The sequence below is a fragment of the Typopeltis vanoorti genome, chromosome 12 (assembly GCF_054136105.1).
Source record: "Typopeltis vanoorti isolate ZY-2024b chromosome 12, IOZ_Tvanoo_1.0, whole genome shotgun sequence".
Classification (NCBI taxonomy): domain Eukaryota; kingdom Metazoa; phylum Arthropoda; class Arachnida; order Uropygi; family Thelyphonidae; genus Typopeltis; species Typopeltis vanoorti.
In genome coordinates, this window is record NC_143560.1 from 110793140 (window position 1) to 110812340 (window position 19201).

The 19201-nt window shown below is 38.7% G+C and overlaps 1 protein-coding gene across 1 annotated transcript in view; it reads left to right on the plus strand.

The window, feature by feature from the left end:
* The window catches only part of shot (dystonin-like protein short stop), a 1304552-nt gene that overhangs the window by 494440 nt on the left and 790911 nt on the right, over positions 1-19201 (plus strand). The window contains exons 30-31 of the mRNA XM_090402172.1: positions 3271-3354; positions 4088-4303. Coding sequence (XP_090258298.1) covers positions 3271-3354; positions 4088-4303 — 300 coding nt within the window. The remainder of the gene's footprint in view (positions 1-3270; positions 3355-4087; positions 4304-19201) is intronic.

Sequence of the window (19201 nt, forward strand, 5' to 3'; positions counted from 1 at the left end):
AGTCTGAACTCTGGAGCAGTGGGAATGCATTCTCTGGAATGGTGAATTGTGATTCACCACTCTAGAGAATGCATTCCCACTGCTCCAGAGTTCAATGACAGCATGCTTTACCTTGGTCTTGTTGCCCTTGCTGATGTTAGGTTTGTGTGCAGCTCCGGTACCTTGGAAACTCATGTTCTACAACTCCTGATGAACAGTTGTGTTGGCATTGCTTACAGAGACAATTTGGAACTCTGTAAGCAATGCCTATACTAAACAACTGAGTATAGGTGTTTATTTCATGTCACGTGCTTCAGCACTTAGTGTTATTGCTCGTTAATTTTTTGCATCAACCAGGTTGCAATTGTGCTTTTGTTGCTCTGAGACATTTCTGCTTCATAGTAACATTGTTTACAGTTGATTGTTGCAGCTAGAGGACAAAAATTTCCTGTATTGAATTGTGCATTATGTTCCACAAGAAAGGCCACAAGACCTATAGCACATTAGTGCCCTTGTGTGGGCAAAGAGGAATAGAAGAAAGGAGGAATCTCTTTACATATTGTTTGAACAGCTTAGGGTTGTAATCTTTGGGGAAGGCAGAGTCGGGGAGGCTACTGAAGGTAAGGGAGAGGGATGAAAGCTCTTTCTTTGGTGGCATTGAAGTTTACAAGGTTGTCCTTTCCCCACTGGGAGGTAGTTAGGAGATCTGAGTTCAGGTAACTAGTCAAGGTAGATCTTGAGGATTTTAATATTACAGTGTTTGTCGAATGAAAACAGGAATGGATTGTACTGTCATCAGCAAAGATATGGATAGGATTGGAAGTCTATGAGATCAGATCATTTATATACATGAGGAAGAGAATGGGTGAAAGAACAGAATCCTGGGGTACTCCTGCCTTGGTGGGAAAATCTGAAGAGAGGAAATCGATCACAATGACACGTAGTCAGCGACCAGTGAGAAAGTTGGCAACCCAGTTGCAAAGTATGGAAGGCAGACCATAAGATGACAGTTTGTTAAGTAGGCCCTGTGCCAAACCCAGTCAAATGCCTTTGAAATGTCATGGGCAACCACACAAAATTCTCCAAATTTCTCTATGGCTTGATTCCAGAGGTGAGTGTTGAAAGCAAAAAGATCAGCTATAGATTGCGAATAGTGGAATCCATACTGCTGGTCGTTGATTAGTTGGTATGTCTCTAGGTGGTTCAAGGATTGGTTGATAATGACCTTCTCCATAATTTTAGAGAAAACAGAAGCGAGACCAGTTGGACAGTAGTTTGTTGGTTGACTTATAACCTTTCTTTAGAATGGGCTGGATGTGGACCCGTTTCCATGTTGTACAGTCAGTACTAGTGGAATAGGATAGACTGAAGAGACAGTACACGATAGGCATTAATTCTGGGGTGCAACTTTTTAACACAATAGGTAGGATACTATCAGGACCAGATTCCTTGTTTGTGTTCAGTTTATTAAGGATTCTTCAGATTTCTTTTTGTCAGAAGAGTATAAGTGACCTGAAGGGAGCCATTCTTAGTGGAGTGGAGGGAATTTTGACCAAGTCATCAATGCAGGAATTGGAAGAGAAGAGTGATGCCAGTAAGTTGGCCTTGTCTTTAGGTGAGGTAACTACAGTTTAATTCAGATTTCAGAGTGATGGAAACCTGGGTGGGCAGAAGTTGCGCCCAGTGGTCTTGGCAACTGCCATTTGGGCAGGAGGTGAGGCCCTTTCAGAGTCTGACTTGGACTTGGTGATGATTCTTTTACAATTGTTGTGGGCTGCAGTATAGGCAGAGTGAGCAGCTGGAATTTTGGTCTTGAGCCATTTGTGGTAAGCAGGGTTTTTTCCTTTACTGCATTGGCACACTTTTTTTGAGAATTCCGGCTAGGATTCTCAAAAGCCAAAGGAGAGCAAACAGTGGGGATTCAAGAGTTTGCAGTCTCTGTCATGGTATATTGGTTCTAATGAATGCACAAGTGCTGTCCTTGTGGCTAAAAGATCCGTGTAATGTGTAATTTGGACTGTTCAAGTGGACAGTAGCTACTGAGGTTGCCAGTTGGGGTACTGATAGTAGTAATTTGGGTTTAGATGACCTGTAGTTAGTGGTACACACGGTTTATATTGCTGTTTAGCCTACAGATGTTGGTGAAGTGGATGTGGAATTTTTTTTTTTTTTTTGGTAAGAATTAATGTTGCTGGGTTGTTTTGTTGGATTTCTGTTGTTTTTTTAATGATTTTTTGGTTGGATTTATTTATTTTTTTAAAATAGGTTTTTTTGAACTTTTTTTTGTGTGAGAATTTTTGAGATCTCCAGTAAAATCACATTTCTTTGGGTTGTGGTCCATTGTACTGGTGGGGAAGAGATAAAAAGGAAGTGGGGCATGCATTGAGAAGGGATAGACTCGCAAAGATATTGCCTACACAGGGGAAACTCAGTCTTCTGTCTATACATGGCCTCAACAGTTTCCTCTGCAGCCACAGTATTTGGTCTCCCTCCAGTCATGAACTGGCAAAATATGTGGTTGCAGGATTTGATGCTAGCTGATCAGGAAACCTTCAGATTCATGACTAATTGGTTTGGTCCTGTCTACGAACCAGCAGCCAACTTGCAAAACTATTTTACTGCTGTACCTTCCGATGGGGGAAGGGTCCAAGTCCCCTACACTAAGATTGGTGTGTCATTGAAGGTATCACTCTCATTGCATGTGGGAAGAGTGGATGGATAGAAGCTAGAACCCTTGCTCTAGTGACCAAACATGGCTGCATCCACTTTAGGTCTCTAATGAACAAGGTGGTAGCCTTTCACCATTCGATGAAAGATATCTATCCCAGTGCTATGTCAAAAGTATTGTATGGCTATACTCATTACCATGGTTTTGATGTATATAGCCATAGCCACTACTACTACAAAGAGATTTCCTGACATTTTATCAGTTAGTGTATCCCTTATTTGATCAGCCATTGCTTATCTAGCGTGACCTCTGATGGGGATAATGTTTATCATTATTATGACAAAACTGATATCTTTGTTTTGTCAGCCAGTATCTGTGGCTCTTAATGCTCTAGGGTAGCTGCTGCTGTCTAGCAGATGGAACTCTATTGGCTTTGTCACTTTATTTATGCCTTTTTTTAGGGAGGGGGATAACAAGAATTTAATGAAAATGAAAGGCATATAACCATTTGTTATACTGTATTTGCTGTTATTGTTGATTAAATAATGTTTATATAGATTTGCATCAGCTTCACCTTCAAATAAAAAGAATGATCTGACAAAAGAATTATTGTGTTTTTACAGAATCTCTATAATGCTCTTGCAGAAAGAAAGCCTGCTATTGAGCAAGCTAACATAGCTGGAGGACGATACATAAGAGAGGCTAAGGTATGAAATATCTGAATGTGATGTACAAACTGATATATAATAATCATTATTAATGATGTGTATAGCATTTAACCAAAGCATAAATTTATAATATGCACTAAACTTTTTTTTTTACTGTATTCTGCTAAAATAGCATATAATAAAAATATTAACCTCCTAAGAAATTTAGATCAAATGATGGAAGCAATAAAAATAACATCATTAACTGTGAAAATTTTAATATTAAAAGTAATGTTAATTTAAGCTTATATTAATCACTCAAAATGCAAACTTAACATTTCACTTGAAATTATGCAGTATATTGTTCATCATTGAGTCTCCCTCCCAAACTCATTTCTTTTTTCAGTGTTGTTTCTTTGTTCCCTACCCTCTCTTTTTTTTCACCAGTGATGTTTTTCTTTTTTATTGTTTGCTTTTTTATTTGCTTTACAAAGGAAGCTTGATTATATCCAATTCTTCTTAGTTAAATGAAGATATAGTGTGCTTCTTTTTCAAAAACCTGTTACTGCCTACTTTCCTTGTTATAATCTCCCCTCCCACTCTTTTTTTTTTTTTTTTTTTTAATTGTTCTCCACCTACCTACTGACTTCATTATCCACCTGCTTCATAGGAAGACTATGATCCTTCCTGTTTACTCTTCCCATTTACCTTCCCCAATACTTCCATTCCCCTACACGGATTATCCTGAAGTGAGTTAGGTAAATTGGAGTGAGCTTGTCTGTCCTCTGCATAGATCTATGATGTACGGCAGCAGCAGTTCCTGGAGAGCCTCGAGGAAATGCCTAGCCTTGATACCAGTGTTATTAAGAAGGCCAAGTTACTTTCGGGAGCAGATACTGTGAGCCAAGAGTTGGATGCTTTAAACCAGGAGTATACAAGTTTAGTGAACAGAGTTATGCATCGCCTAAATGACCTGAAAACTCATCTTTCTAATCAGGAAGATCAAAAGGTAAATATTTCTTTGGGTTATAGTCTATAAATTGCAAATTTTAATTTAAAAAATATCTCAAGTAATAGTAATTTTAACTTGATAATTATGATTGTAACTGAAGATATCCTTATGACATAATTCATTCTTAATTGGTTCATTTTCTTACTGTAATAATTTTTTTGTATGCTTGAAAAAAGTTTGCCAAGAATATTTCATTCACCATCAAGACACAAACAGTAAACACTATTAAGTCGAACAGTAGTTTTTACTACTTGTTTGGCTTAAAGAATGGATGGAGGAGATAAAATAAAAAATAAAAACTGCCAAATTGGATAGGATTTTCAAGTTGGTTAAGAGAAAATGGGAGTTAGATTATTCTTCACTGTTTCAATGAACACATTGTTTAAATTTTGTTATCACCCTGAACATATAAAAGCATATGTATTTGCTTAATGGCTTTTAGCTGATGAGTTTATTAATTTTAGCCTTCAAACTTCAGTATTTTCAGATGTTTAATATCTTAAATAATCCCTGATATATCCAAGATGTGCAAAGTGACATTAATACTGTTTATCACCCCCACTTCCCCATTATTTTACCGGTTTTATGTTCGATCAAAATTGTTTATTTTTTCAATCCTTTAGTTATTCACCAAACTTCTCTCCAACTGGTCAGTGTCAGATAAGCATTTATAGCAAAGAACCATCATGGAAAAAAAAATTATGTGAAATCAGAAGTAACTAAATCACCATTAGCATAATTAGTACTAGCATAGTAATGTGACTTTTGAATATTTTTAGTGACATGATTAGTGTCATATCAAGCGAAATGCCAAATGGAATGTAAGAGGAAGAATAATTTCCATAGTTAGACATGTAAAGATTAGGGACAAAACTTGAATATACAACTTTGAATAAGAAAAGCTATGTTAATTGGAAGTGAGAATAAGATGCTCTGGTTAAGTTAGTCACTCATTAATTCTACACATTCAGATAATTTAATTAACTTAGAAAATGAAAGATTTTTTTTTTTTTAGTGGAGTTGTTCAATTAGCATGTTATCGGAGTATTTAATCCTGGAGGAGGTTTTAATACTAGAGGGATAGGGAGAATTCATGGTTTAGAGGCGTAAGAAGAGAATGTGTTCCAAATACTGAATACTCTGTATACCAGTAAAGCTGTTGGACTGAATGGTATTTCACCACGGATTTTGAGAGAATGTGCTAAAGAACTGGCAGCTCTGTTGACCTGGCTTTTCAATAAAAGTCTGGCTGCAGGAAAGGTTCCCAGGGAATGGAAGGAAGGTAAGATAGTGTCGCTGCATAAGGGCTAGCAGACTGGAAGTGTCTAATTATAGGCCAGTTTGTGTGTGTAATCAGTAGTTGCTAAGGTCTTGAAGAAATTAGTGAGGGACTATATACAGTGTTGGACAGATGAGGGTAATGTTGTCTGTGAGGATCAACATGGATTTGTTAAAGGGTGCTCTTGCTTTAGTAATATGATTGCCTTTTATAATAGTGACAAGAGCAGTTGATGAGGGAAAGGCATATACTGCCATTTTTTTTATTTTGCAAAGGCATTTGACAGAGTGCCACACGATAAGCTGGTATTTAAGTTGCAGCACATGGGTTTAAATGTCGGGTTAGTCAAATAGATTCAAGATTGGCTGATTGATAGGTATCAGAGAGTTGTGTATGGTGGAGCAATATCAAGGAAGCAGAAGGTTACAAGTGGGGTTCCACAGGGCTCAGTACTGGGACCTGTATTGCTCAACCTTTATATCAATGGATTGCAAGGGGACATTCAGTTGTTTGCAGATGATGTGAAGCTAGGAAGGGTTATCAGCAATAGTACAGATGTGTAGGTAGCGCCAGCGAATAATTAACATTAAATTTGTGCTTCTGCATTTTATCGTAACTGGAAGTGTTTTTTGTACAAAATAAGCAGCAAACGGAAAAGTAACAGAAGGTACTAAGCAGCTGACTACTACAGTACAACTTTTAAGTACCCATAGTCCATTAAATCTGCTATATTTTACAACTAAAAAACAGCCACGTGAAAGCCCTATGCCTACTGTCTGAAATAAAGATGGCGACAACAAAAGCCAACAACGGAAGACTACCTTGAGTCCTGTCAGCGTAGCGTTGCCGATCACTAACAAACTGAATGACATTACAAAGTGCCGTAGCTGTGAAACCGAAGTCAAAGAAGGGGAAAAAGGTATATTGTGCGATTTCTGCTGCAACTGGCTACATATTTTTTGGGCGAAAATAAATGAATCGGCACATAAGCTTTTCACCAATCTAAACCAGCCCTACTTCTGTATGATGTGCCTCCCTTCGGTAAAACAGATATTAAACCTAGGCAAAAGAGTCGCAAACCTCGAGCAGTAGCTTAATATCGTGATCGATACCCTCTCCTCCAAAAGCGGAAAGTTGGAAACTAAGCTCGAGATGCTCAACAATCAGCGCCCAACTGCAAATGTGCCCGTGCCTGCTAACAAACTTTGGGAACTAATCACATCATCGGTACATGAGTCGCTCGAAGCTGAAAATAGGAAACTCAACGCTGTTATCAAACGGTAAATCCCTAAAAGAAATCATCAGCAAACTTGCAGGAGAATGCAATTTCGATCCCAGAAACATCGTCAAATGCCATCGTATCGGACCCATAAACAAAAGAAAGGATGGAACGAACTATCCACGTCTCGTGAAAGTGACCTGCGACTCACCAGTAAACACAACCAAATGTATAGCAGCGATAAACAACAAGCTATCATGTTGGAGGCTTAATGGATTTTTTACAACACTCAAAAAGAATTAAAATAGAATTTAATACTTCCTATATTTCGTCCTAGTCACTAGGACATCTACGGGGATTACAAAAACAATTAATGTAACATATACACAAATAACAAACAATACTAAGCCCAACCACGTGGGTGACACTAAAGTCCTATCTAGGTAGAGCGCCCTCTAAGGGCAATAGTAGGTGGCCTGGAATGTAGGGTGGGAACTCTGGTGATGAGTGTTTCCCAAATCTTCGGAAGCTTAATGCAACCGTATTTATTGACATTTGGTTGATTTTTGAGAGCTGCTGCTGCTTCTAAGAAAAGTCTCTCTTTCTTGAATTTGCTGTGGTGGAGCATGGTGGTTTTCTTCCATGATACCCTGAGGGTGGTGTCCAAAACATGGTCAGCCAAGCCTGAATGGCCATAGTTGTGTTTGAAGATGTAAGACTTGTGTTCCTCTAGACTTGTGTTCCTCTGCCTGTCTGTCCAAAGTATGCCAGCTTACAGGAACAGGGTACTTTGTAAACTCCAGGCAGAGAGAGAGAGAGAGAGGAGGGAGCTGATCTTTCGTAGAACGGATAAGGGTAGCAAGTTTGCGGTGGGGCTTATATGCTGCGTGTAGGTTGTACTGTTTTAGTATCTTGGCTATTTTTTCGGATGTGCCACGGATGTAGGGTATGGTGATGGCATTTTTAAAATCTTGTTGACGAGAAGGACGGGGAATGGGGGAGGAGTTGATTATTTTTTTGATACTGTGATCGCTGTAGCCATTGGAGAGGAAAGTGCTGTGTATGTGGTTAAGCTCAGTAGCGAGGGCGGTTCCACTGGAACAAAGATTGTGGGCTCTCTTGGTCAGAGTTTTAATAATGCCATATTGTTGAGAGAGGGGTGGTGGTGGGAGAGTTTGTGAATGTATCTGCCTGTGTGTGTAGGTTTTCTGTATACGGTGATGGTAAGTGTATCATTGGGCAGGCGTGTGACTAAGATGTCTAGGAAGGGTAAACAATTGTTCTTTTCCTTTTCCATAGTGAACTGGATTCTTGGATGTAGACTATTGAGATGACTGAGGAAGGAATCTAACGTGTCTGGGCCATGAGGCCAAATAGAGAACACATCATCTACATATCTTAGCCAGATAGAAGGTTTGAGTGGGGCTGAGTCTATGGCTCGTTTTTCGAAATCTTCCATATAGAAATTGGCAAGGGGGGGTGAGAGGGGGGAACCCATGGCAGTTCCCTCTATCTGCTTGTAGATTTTGTTGTTCCAAGAGAAATACCCAGAGTTAATGGCAAAGGAAAAGAGATCTAAGATGTCAGAGGGAAAAACGTTTTCTAAGAGAGATAAGGTGTCAATTAAGGGAATATTGGTAAACAAAGAGGAGATATCAAAGCTTACCAATATGTCTGTCTTATTCAAGGTTAAATTTTCTGTGAGGGCTTTAAAGTGGGTCGAGTTTTTTATATACTTTACTTTAAAGCCCTCACAGAAAATTTAACCAAAATGCATCACCAAAGTGATCCTCGCTGGCATGAAAGCATATATTCTCCACACTACTCAGACCTGCTGTCCCCTAACTAAACCCTGGTTCTTCAAAAAATTTACCAAGGCTGTACAAATGAAAAATCAGGCATACTACAACTGGCTCAAATCAAGAACCCCATCCTCATTCAATGCCTACACTGAAGCCCAAAACAAATGCAAGAAAACTATCAATACTGCCAAAACAGATTTTGAACGGGCAAAAAGCAGGAAGCTTGCAGCGGTACCTTTTGGTCCCTTGCCAAGGCAATTGGCCGTAACTTTTGCCCTACACTATTCCCACCTCTATCATACCCAGATGGCTCATTTGCAACATCACCCATAGCAAAAGCTAACCTCCTGGCATCACACTTTGCCTCCAATGCACACATAACTGACACTGGCAAATGCCCTTCAGTCATTCTAACTACCCAAAATACAATGCCCCTATATCCTTTTGCCAAAAAGACATCACAAACCTGCTGTCTAAATTAGACATTGGACACCATTAGACACTGAATGGAATTCCTCCAATTATCTTGAAGGTCTGTGCATCGGAACTGACTTCTATCCTATGTCACCTGTACACACTTTCTTACTCCACTGGTATATATCCCAAAACCTGGATACTGGCCTATATTCAACCCATTCCTAAAAAGGGTGACAAATCACTACCATCTAACTACTGCCATATCTCGCTCACTTCCGTCCTATCTAAAGTAATGGAGAAAATCATCAACTCTCAACTCCTAATCTACCTTGAAGGTACCCGGCTATTAAGCGACCACCAGTACAGATTCTGTCAAAGCCATTCAACAGGAGATCTACTGTCATACATCACCTATCACTGGACAAACGCCATGGAGAAATTCAGTGAATCCCAAGTAGTTTCACTCGATATCTCCAAAGCCTTTGACCGAGTCTGGCACAAAGGCTTACTAAACAAACTCCCACCATTTGGTCTGCCTCAGGACTTCTGCAGATGGATTGCCAGCTTCCTGTCTGGACGCACACTATGTGTGATGGTAGATGGCTCCTTATCCTCTCACCATCCAACTAATGCTGGGGTCCCACAAGGTTCATTTCTCTCACTGACCCTCTTCCTTTTATATATCAATGACCTACTTCAGTTGACCTCTAACCCAATACACAGTTTTGCAGATGACATCACACTACATTCCTCCCTTTCATTTGACAAACCCTACCCTACACAACTCACTTCAACCCACAGAACATCAACCACCACTGCCCTTAATTCCGACCACCAAGCCATCCTCTGATGGGGCTCAGACAACCTTGTCAACTTCAACGATAGTAAAACCCAGTTCTGTCTTATTTCTCACAAAAAAGAACCATTTTCCCCCAGCATTGTTTTCGATAACACTCAAATTCACAGACAAGACGAAATTTCTCTTCTTGGAATTACCTTGACATCAAGCCTCTCCTGGCATAAACACATCACAACCAATGCATCCTCAGCTTCCAAAAAACTAGGTTTTCTCTTTTGCTCAAGACGCTGCTTCACCTCTAAACAGCTGTTAACACTATACAAGTCACAAATTCGCCCAGCTCTCGAATACTGCTCTCACATCTGGAGTGGGGCTCCAAAAAGCTCCCTGAAAATGTTTGACTCAATACAGAGACGAGCAATTAGACTAATAAATGACCCATTCCTCACTAACTTGCTTCCACCACTTTCACATAGATGCTTGGTCTCTGCAATCTGTATATTCTATAAATACTTTCAGGGGAAAGGTTCATCTGAAACAGCATCAAGAATTACCCCACCCTGTACTAAGCCCATTGGAACACATACAGCTGCCACCCAACATTCTTTTACAGTACACCTCAAAATCCACAGACAACGTTTCTTCTCCTCCTCATTCATCCCTGCTACTGCAGTACTGTGGAACAGCCCCCCCCCCCGACGTATTTCCCAAGGAATACAATATACAAGCATTCAAATCAAATGTAGAAAAGTTTCTCCTTTCACAACCTATCACCCATATACGGTACTAACGTACTAGGTTGACCATGACTAGCCAACCTCCTGTTTATGGGCCCAGCATCAAAAAAAAAAAAAAAGATTCTGCAAGAGGATTTGAATAAACTAGACAGATGGGCAAATGAATTGAGGTTATCGGTTCAGTGCAGCAAAATGTAAAGTATTGAGGTTTGGGATCCATTGATGGGAGGATGCATACTCGATTGGAGGAGGTAGTGGAGACCAAGAGATCTGGGGGTGATGATTGATAGAAAACAAATTCAGGAGCATATTGCAATGGTGGCGAATGTAACTCATAGGATTGCTGCAATACTGAGAAGGATGCTGACCAGCAGAGATAAAAGAGTTATCATTCTGTTGTATAAGACCCTGATCAGACCACACTTAAACCATTGTTCTCAGATCTGGTCCCCAGGATTTGAAGGGGATAAATTGACTGTCGAAAGGGTACAGAGGCGGATAACAAAGATGGTTTCAGGACTGTACAATATGAGTTATGAGGATTGACTGAGGGAATATGGGCTGCAGAATTTGGTGGATAGAAGGAGAGGTGATATGATTGAGACTTTTAAACTGTTGAGAGGCAGTTACAGGGTAGACATTGGAGAGTTCTTTCACTTGATGGAACGGCAGGAAGGAGCGATGACAAGGGACCATCCCTAGAATTTACGAAAGGAGGCAGTGCACAAGAGGGTAGGAATGGTTTCTTTGCGTGGAGGGTGGTTGAACCTTGGAATGCATTGCCTGAGAGAGTGGTTGGAGCAGGAACGGTCAATGGGTTTAAGGAGTGGTATGATACACTTTGTATTTCCTAAAAACGACCTCCCACTGTGAGTCTTTTGACTCCATGGAGAACTGGATAATAATAATAATAATAAAGAACTATTCATTGAACAAATAAAGTCTGTGGAAATTATGATATTTTTATGTGAATTCTAGATGATTGTGTTTATCATTCATAATTAAGGAGTTAATTTATTATTGAATATCATGCTTTAGATAATTTATAAGTAATACTTGGATGATCTTCAATATTTTCTTCTGTGATCTTCACTCCTCTTAAGATATCACAAAGATATCCTTACCTCCATTGATGAGGCATCAATGGAGTTAGGATATCTTTGTGATATCTTAACATAAATTTGTGGTTAAATATCTGATTTGTTGGAATCATTCATTATGGTTTAATCATGCAGTTATAATTAATTAATTATGGCTTTATTAATTTTGAAACATAATTCGATAAAGGAGAGTTTTCTAGTATGTTTATTTGAAATTATTAGATGTATTGGATAATCTATTTGTGTATTTTAAATTAAATTAAAAATGCCAAGAAATTTTATTCTTATTTTATCCAAGTGTAAGAAGACAAAGCTTGCACATTATTATTATTACGGGCAGTTCCAAGGAGTCCTTAAACTCATTGAGGGAGGCCCAACATCATGTCAAGAACAACTATTCAACATTCCACAGTATCTATCATACTTCACCTTGAACTCATTTACAATCATGGCACCCACAACAGACTCTGGCAGCTTATTCCACTCATTTACCACTCTCCAAGTAAATAAACCTAGCTCTAACACCTTTGCTAATTACACTCTTACCAAGCTTCCATGGATGGTCCTTAGTCCTCCCACTACCAGTCCTATTCTCAAAAATATCTTCTGAATTAATCTTTTGGAAACCCTTCAGTAATTTGAATGTCTCAATCATATCACCCCTTTTCCACCTATCAACCAATTTCTGCAGCTCACAAATCTTCAACCTGTTCTCATAAGGTTCATTCCATAGTCCTGCTATCATCTTGGTCACTCATCTCTGGATCCTCTCCACCTCCTCCCCATCAAGAAGAAACCCTGGTGCCCATATCTGGGCACAGTAGTCTAGATGGGGTCTTATCAAGGCTCGATACAGAGGAACAATAACCTGTTTGTCTCTGCTCGTTAAAATGTTTTTCAGCAACCAAGTGATTTGATGAGCTGATTTTGCCACTTTTGCGATGTGTCCCCTAAACTTCAACTCCCTATCCACCAACACTCCCAAATCCCTGGCCTCATCAATCTCCTGGAGTACAGTTCCACCAATGTGATATACTGCTGCTAATCTTTTCACCCCAAAATGTAAAACCTTACATTTTTTAACATTAAATTGACATCCATTCTCCTTAGCCCAGTCCTCCAAAGTATCCAAATCATCCTGCAAAATTTTGACATCCTGAGCATTCACTATTGCTCTACCTAACTTTGCATTATCTGCAAACAGATGCACAGTTACTCTCAGATCCTTTCCTCTATCGTTAGTGAACAAATTAAACAGTAGTGGTCCAAGAACAGAACCCTGCGGCACACCACTAGTCACAGGCCATCTTTTGGACTCTACTCCTGAATAATTCACTCACTGATATCTCTCCATCAACCATCCTCCTATCCATTTCACCAACCCTATATCCATTCTCATATGCTGCAGTTTACTTATTAGAATTCCATATGGTATCCTATCAAAGGCTTTAGCAAGATCCAGTAGAATCACTGTAAACCCTTATCCAGTTCAGCCATCACTATGTTATAGAACGTGAGCAAGTTACTGAGGCATGATCTACCCTTCACAAAACCATGCTGTCCCCCATACAGTATCCCAATTTCATCTATCCAATCTTGTATATCCAATCTTCCTGATACGCTGATTGGCCTGTAATTTTCAACAGCAGTCTTGGAACCTCCTTTATGCAGTGGAACTATTTTCCCCTCTTTCCACCCCCCTGGGACTAACCCAGACCCGAGACTCAAATGAAACAAAATGGTCAAAGGCACTGACAGTTCTTTAACTGCTTCTCATATGACACGAGCTGGTATACTTGTACATCCAATCTCACAGATGAATTGAAATTGAGGTTTGGTAATAGACTATTCACCTCCACTTCATTCACCACAATTCCCGTATAAGCTGTTGGTTCTTCCATTTCTGCAATGCCACCACCTGGGTGATATACTCTTGCAAAGTGCTCACTCAGTAATTCTATTATATCAACTGATTCAGTTACCTCCCTACCATCGGCATTCTTTAAAATCAATCTGCCATATACATTTTTTCTTTTACTTGCAACATATCAAAAAAACTATAATAAATTTAGTTTAATCCTTTATCCAAGTGTGAGCAAACAAAGTTTGTGCCTGAAAGTATCTTCAGGACTGGGGTAAGGTGGTGCAACACCAGGGTGACTCCTTGCAAAGGTGGAGCAAGCTACCAACACTCCTATCTCAGTATCTCCCATAATGCAAAACACATTTCCTTGCAGATATGTCTAATGTTATGCATTAAGGGAAGGGCCACTACCCAGACTAGTTTCGACCTTTATTGAGGTCTCTTCAGTGGGAGCCAGGCCCAAGTGGAGATACCAGCCAGAAGCATTAGCAAGGTCATCTCTACCTATAGGACTTGCCAAATGGTGTGCCACCTTTTTAATAAATTACTCTGGATTTAGAGAACGATGTTGAAAGTTTATTTTTCACTTGGTTAGAATATAATAAATTTAGTTTAATCCTTTATCCAAGTGTGAGCAAACAAAGTTTGTGCCTGAAAGTATCTTCAGGTCTGGGGGTAAGGTGGTGCAACACCAGGGCGACTCCTTGCAAAGGTGGAGCAAGCTACTAACACTCCCATCTCAGTATCTCCCATAATGCAAAACACATTTCCTTGTGGATATGTTATGCATTAAGGGAAGGGCCACTACCCAGACTAGTTTCGACCTTTATTGAGGTCTCTTCAGTGGGAGCCAGGCCCAAGTGGAGATACCAGCCAGAAGCATTAGCAAGTACCTATAGGAGTTGCCAAATGGTGTGCCACCTTTTTAATAAATTACTCTGGATTTAGAGAAATTAAGGCATAACATTAGACATATCTGCAAGGAAATGTGTTTTGCATTATGGGAGATACTGAGATAGGAGTGTTAGTAGCTTGCTCCACCTTCGCAGGGAGTCATCCTGGTGTTGCTCCACCTTACCCCAGTCCTGAAGATACTTTCAGGTGCAAACTTTGTTTGCTCACACTCGGATAAAGGATTAAACTAAATTTATTATATTCTAACCAAGAAAAATAAACTTTCAATATCAAAAAAACTGTTTGGGATTCTCTTTAGCCTGCATGGCTAATGTTCTTTCATAATCTGCTTTTGCTTTTCTTACCACACCTGTTACCCTTCTGGTCTGGGCTTTATACCATTCATGTGCCTGCTGGTCACCTTTCTCCTTAAATTTCCTCCACAGTTGTTTCTTTTTTTTTGCAGCTCAAGCTTAGTGGTGTTATTCATCCATTTAATCCCTACTTGATTAATATTCGGACTCTAGGTATACAGTCTGCCATTGCCTCCTGCAAACACTTCTTAACCGCCTCCCATGCACTATCAACATCCAGCCTTTGCAGTTTTAAATGCCATGGCACTGAACCAATCAAACTCCTAAGCTTGTCATACTTACCAACCTGATAATTCCACATGTACCCTGTCTTAATTGTAAATTCCACACCTTTAGCCATCTCCCAAGTCAAGACCCTATGATTACTCTCACCAATTGGTGGCAATGTGGTCATATTTGTTACAGTGAAATCCTCAGATGCAATTACTAGGTCAAGCACTCTCTGACCCCAAGTATTTTCCATTACATGCTGTCGCAGATAGTTATCCCTTAATAACTGGATAAAATCCAATTCCTTCCTCCCTCTAATCAATGCTACCATAGTTGAAATCTCCCATAATAATTTCCCTCCTTCCACTCATTTCTTCTATTTGCTTATGCATACTATCTCCACCATCTTTTCCATCACCTGGTCTATAGCAGCACCCAATTGTATATTTTGTTCTTCTAGCCTCAATCTCACACCAAATGGCCTCATATGTGCTCTTTTCTCTATCTTGCAATTCAACTTCTATTCTCCTTGGCTGCAGCTCATTAGCTATCATCAATAATACTCCTCCCCCCCATTTTATTCTTCCTGTCATTCCTGAACACACTATACCCCTCACATTCAATTCCACTAGCTATATCATCTTCAGTCAGCCATGTTTCACTAATGCCAAGAACCTGTGGTCTGGAAGTGCCAAAAATTCTTCCTTCTTGTTCCTAATACTCCTCGCATTAGTATATATGAATTGCAGAACCCCGTTAGTCCCATCCCTACCTTGATGCCTTATACTAACTATCCCATTCTGATTTGTTTGTCCTTCCTATTCGCTCGGGCATATTATACTCATTCATACACTCAGCTGCCTCCCTAAAGTCTGCATATCTACTTCCTTCCCCTTAATAAATCTAGTTTCCCTGATTCTGCACATCCACTTCTTTCAACAACACTTTTTCAAGTCTCCTTCCACCGAATCCATTCAAATGCAAACCATCCATCTTATATTGATCCTTTAACCCATCGAACTCACTCCACACGTCCACAAATTCCACACCTGCATAACCTCATCCTGCATAACCCACGCATAAAGTTATTATTTGCAATTATGGCCCTCCTTCTAAACTCTTCACTGTCATACCGCGGAAAAAGACTAATCATCCTAATTCTCTCACTCTTCTCTTTTGCTAAATGAAGTTGTTTACAACTAGGCCACTTGTATATAGCAGTTAATGACTTCACATCAATTGCCTTAGTACCCCATAATGCAAAGCACATCCTTTAAGGTATATATAGTGTTATGCATTATGGGAAGGGCTATTACCCAGACCAGTTTCAGTCTTTATTTGAAGTATGTAAAAGTGTGGGGAATACATATCCAAAAACTGAGCAATCTACAAGATCACTCTAAATCTTACTGAGTGATCTTAAAGGATCTCTCCTGACCTGAATCATTGCAGGACAGGAATCTCAGCAGTGGTTCCATCCAGTGACAGGCAAAAACCAGTTACCAAGCAGAACCTTTTTAATCCCCAGGAAGCAAGCTGCCAGACCCACGAGGGATACCAACATTGAATTACAGTAAACCCTCGATTTAACTGACTTCGGATTTAATGGACAAAATTTCCGGTCTGTATGTCACGTGAAAATTAACATCCTGTTAATTTTTAAATATTTTTAACCAAGATTTGCTTATAATTAAATTAACAGGTTATTTTTTGTTATTAATTTCCTGTTATTTTTAACAAATTTTGGCAAATAGGCCATGATATGTTGGAAAGAGACACTGTAGTAATTTAGCCGACGTAAATGAGTCACTACTCATAAAACATGTTCGGTGAATGATTAGGACGTGATCCCACCAAACGCACTCTAATTGGTTCTTTTGTAGTGTGGCATGACTTTCTGCAGCAGTTTTATTACACACATTTTTGTAATTTTAGGGAATTAATTATAAAAAAAAACAGCAGAATTCGAAAGTTCGAAATAAACTTGATAGTTTTTCAAAGCAGGATTACCTAAACCAAGCGCCTCAACATCGAACATTAACTTCACATTAACTTATCTAAAAGTGTGTGTAAAACAATTTTTTTGTTATTACAGTGCTAATATTGATAAAATTGCAGTATAATGTTACAGATATTTTTATTTTAAAAAATTCGCAATTTAACGGACACCCCTTAGCCCCTGTTACTTCATTAAATCGAGGTTTTACTGTAAGTTATAAATGACTAGAAGTCATTTATAACTAGAGAATAACATGTATGCCACAGTAAAATAAATTAAAAATTTTATTATGTAAATATTTTGTCTTGCATATCATAAAAGATCATCAGTACAATTATTGAACAACAATAAGAATTGAATTAGAAAATAGTAGAGTAAATTGGGCCGAAATTAAATTAATTAAATTAAAATGTATAAGAGAGACAAATTTAATACAATTGAGAATAACAATTTCCCAAACTTTTAGAATAGCGAGGCAGTCATTATGATTGAGATTAGGTCCATGAAGTAGGGCTTAATCATGCGCTCTACTGTTTACTAATTCATTTCCTATTGTTTTATAATTGTACTGATGATGTCTTATGATACATAAGATGAAATATTTGCATAATAAAATTTTAAATTTATTTTTACTGTGACATACTGCAAACTTTGTTTGCAGTGGAGCTTCTTCATGACCAGGCTACTTGTATACAGAAGCTAACGACTTTACATTAATTGTCTTAGTATCCCATCATGCAAAGCACACATCCCTTCGGATCTAGGTTTGGTCCCCACTGATTAGACCTCAAAGTTGAAACCGATTTGGGTAGCCCTTCCCATAATGGTATTACACACATCCCTAAATGATTTGCTTTGCTTTATGGGATAAAGCAAAGAATAATAATAATAACCAATGCAATTAATATGAACCTATTATCTTCTATACAAGTAGCTTAGTTTATTTATTTATTCATATGGAGCTTCCTCCCTTTTTCTCCCCCGTCCCTATTGGGGCGAGTTGAGCCCCCTCATGGGGGGTTAAGTGTTTATGGCTGCAGATCTGTGTGTGTTCACGGGGCTTGTTTGCATGCTTGCGGGATGAAAAAGTTCATGTTGCCAGATAAACTGGTGGGAAAAACCCTACTGCCCGTGTCCAAGACCGGCTAACTTGGCTACGGCTGAGGAAGATCCTCAAATTCCTCACATCTTCGACGGGAATCAAACCTGGGACACTCCAGTCATATGGTTGCAAAGCGCACAGCCACTAAGCTAACCGCACGGAAGTAGCTTAGTCATAAAGAAACTTCACGTTCAAACTTTGTTTACACTTGGATAAAGGATTAAACAAGAATATAATGTTCATGTTCTAGGACATGAACCACTTCCAGGAACTGTTCCTATAGTTTAAATTGGGATTTTTATAGTAACCTGGCTTTCATTCACCTGATGAAATGGTCTTTATCCAAGACATATTGTACTTTAGTTTTTAATTCTACCATTCTAACACTCTCATTTGCTGTAACAGGATACCAAAATAGTAATGGCAAAAGTTTCATACTGTTTATGGTCTTTGAAATCTTGCAACTGGCCAGATTGGTTGAATGAATAGTTTACCTATAATCAAACAAGTAAGTTCTGGGTTTGAATCTCACTATGAACAGTAGATGCCTGTGAAATGTTTTTAGGTGGTAGATGAATTTCGTTGCCTGATATGAATCTTCCACACTACCTATTGGAGGCTTGAATTAGCTTGAAAAAGTTCCATGTTTCATATCTAGAACAAGGCTTCTGGATTGCCTAATCCTTAACCCACTTATAGTATTAACCAATTCTACAACCTGTTATGTGTAGGATTCACATAAAATGAATTAGCTACATCATATCTTAAGCTATACCAAACTATTCCTTTGGTTCCCATAGGTTTGATACCACATCATATTGACCACTTTTTTAAAAGTAAATCAAAATTGATAATTTTATTTTCATTTTGAATTTATTCAAGATTAATATTGATAAGCTGTTTTGTGGAAGCTATTTGCTATTTTACTTGATCTCAATATTTTAAGATCTGTAAATCCTGTTTCAAATATATATGCACTATAAATTTAAAATATAAGAAATATTATTTTTAAAAAATGTCTGTAGGTTTTGTTATATGCTGCTTGAATAATTTTAAAATATTTCAAACTGTATAATCGATACACATTTCTGTATTATAG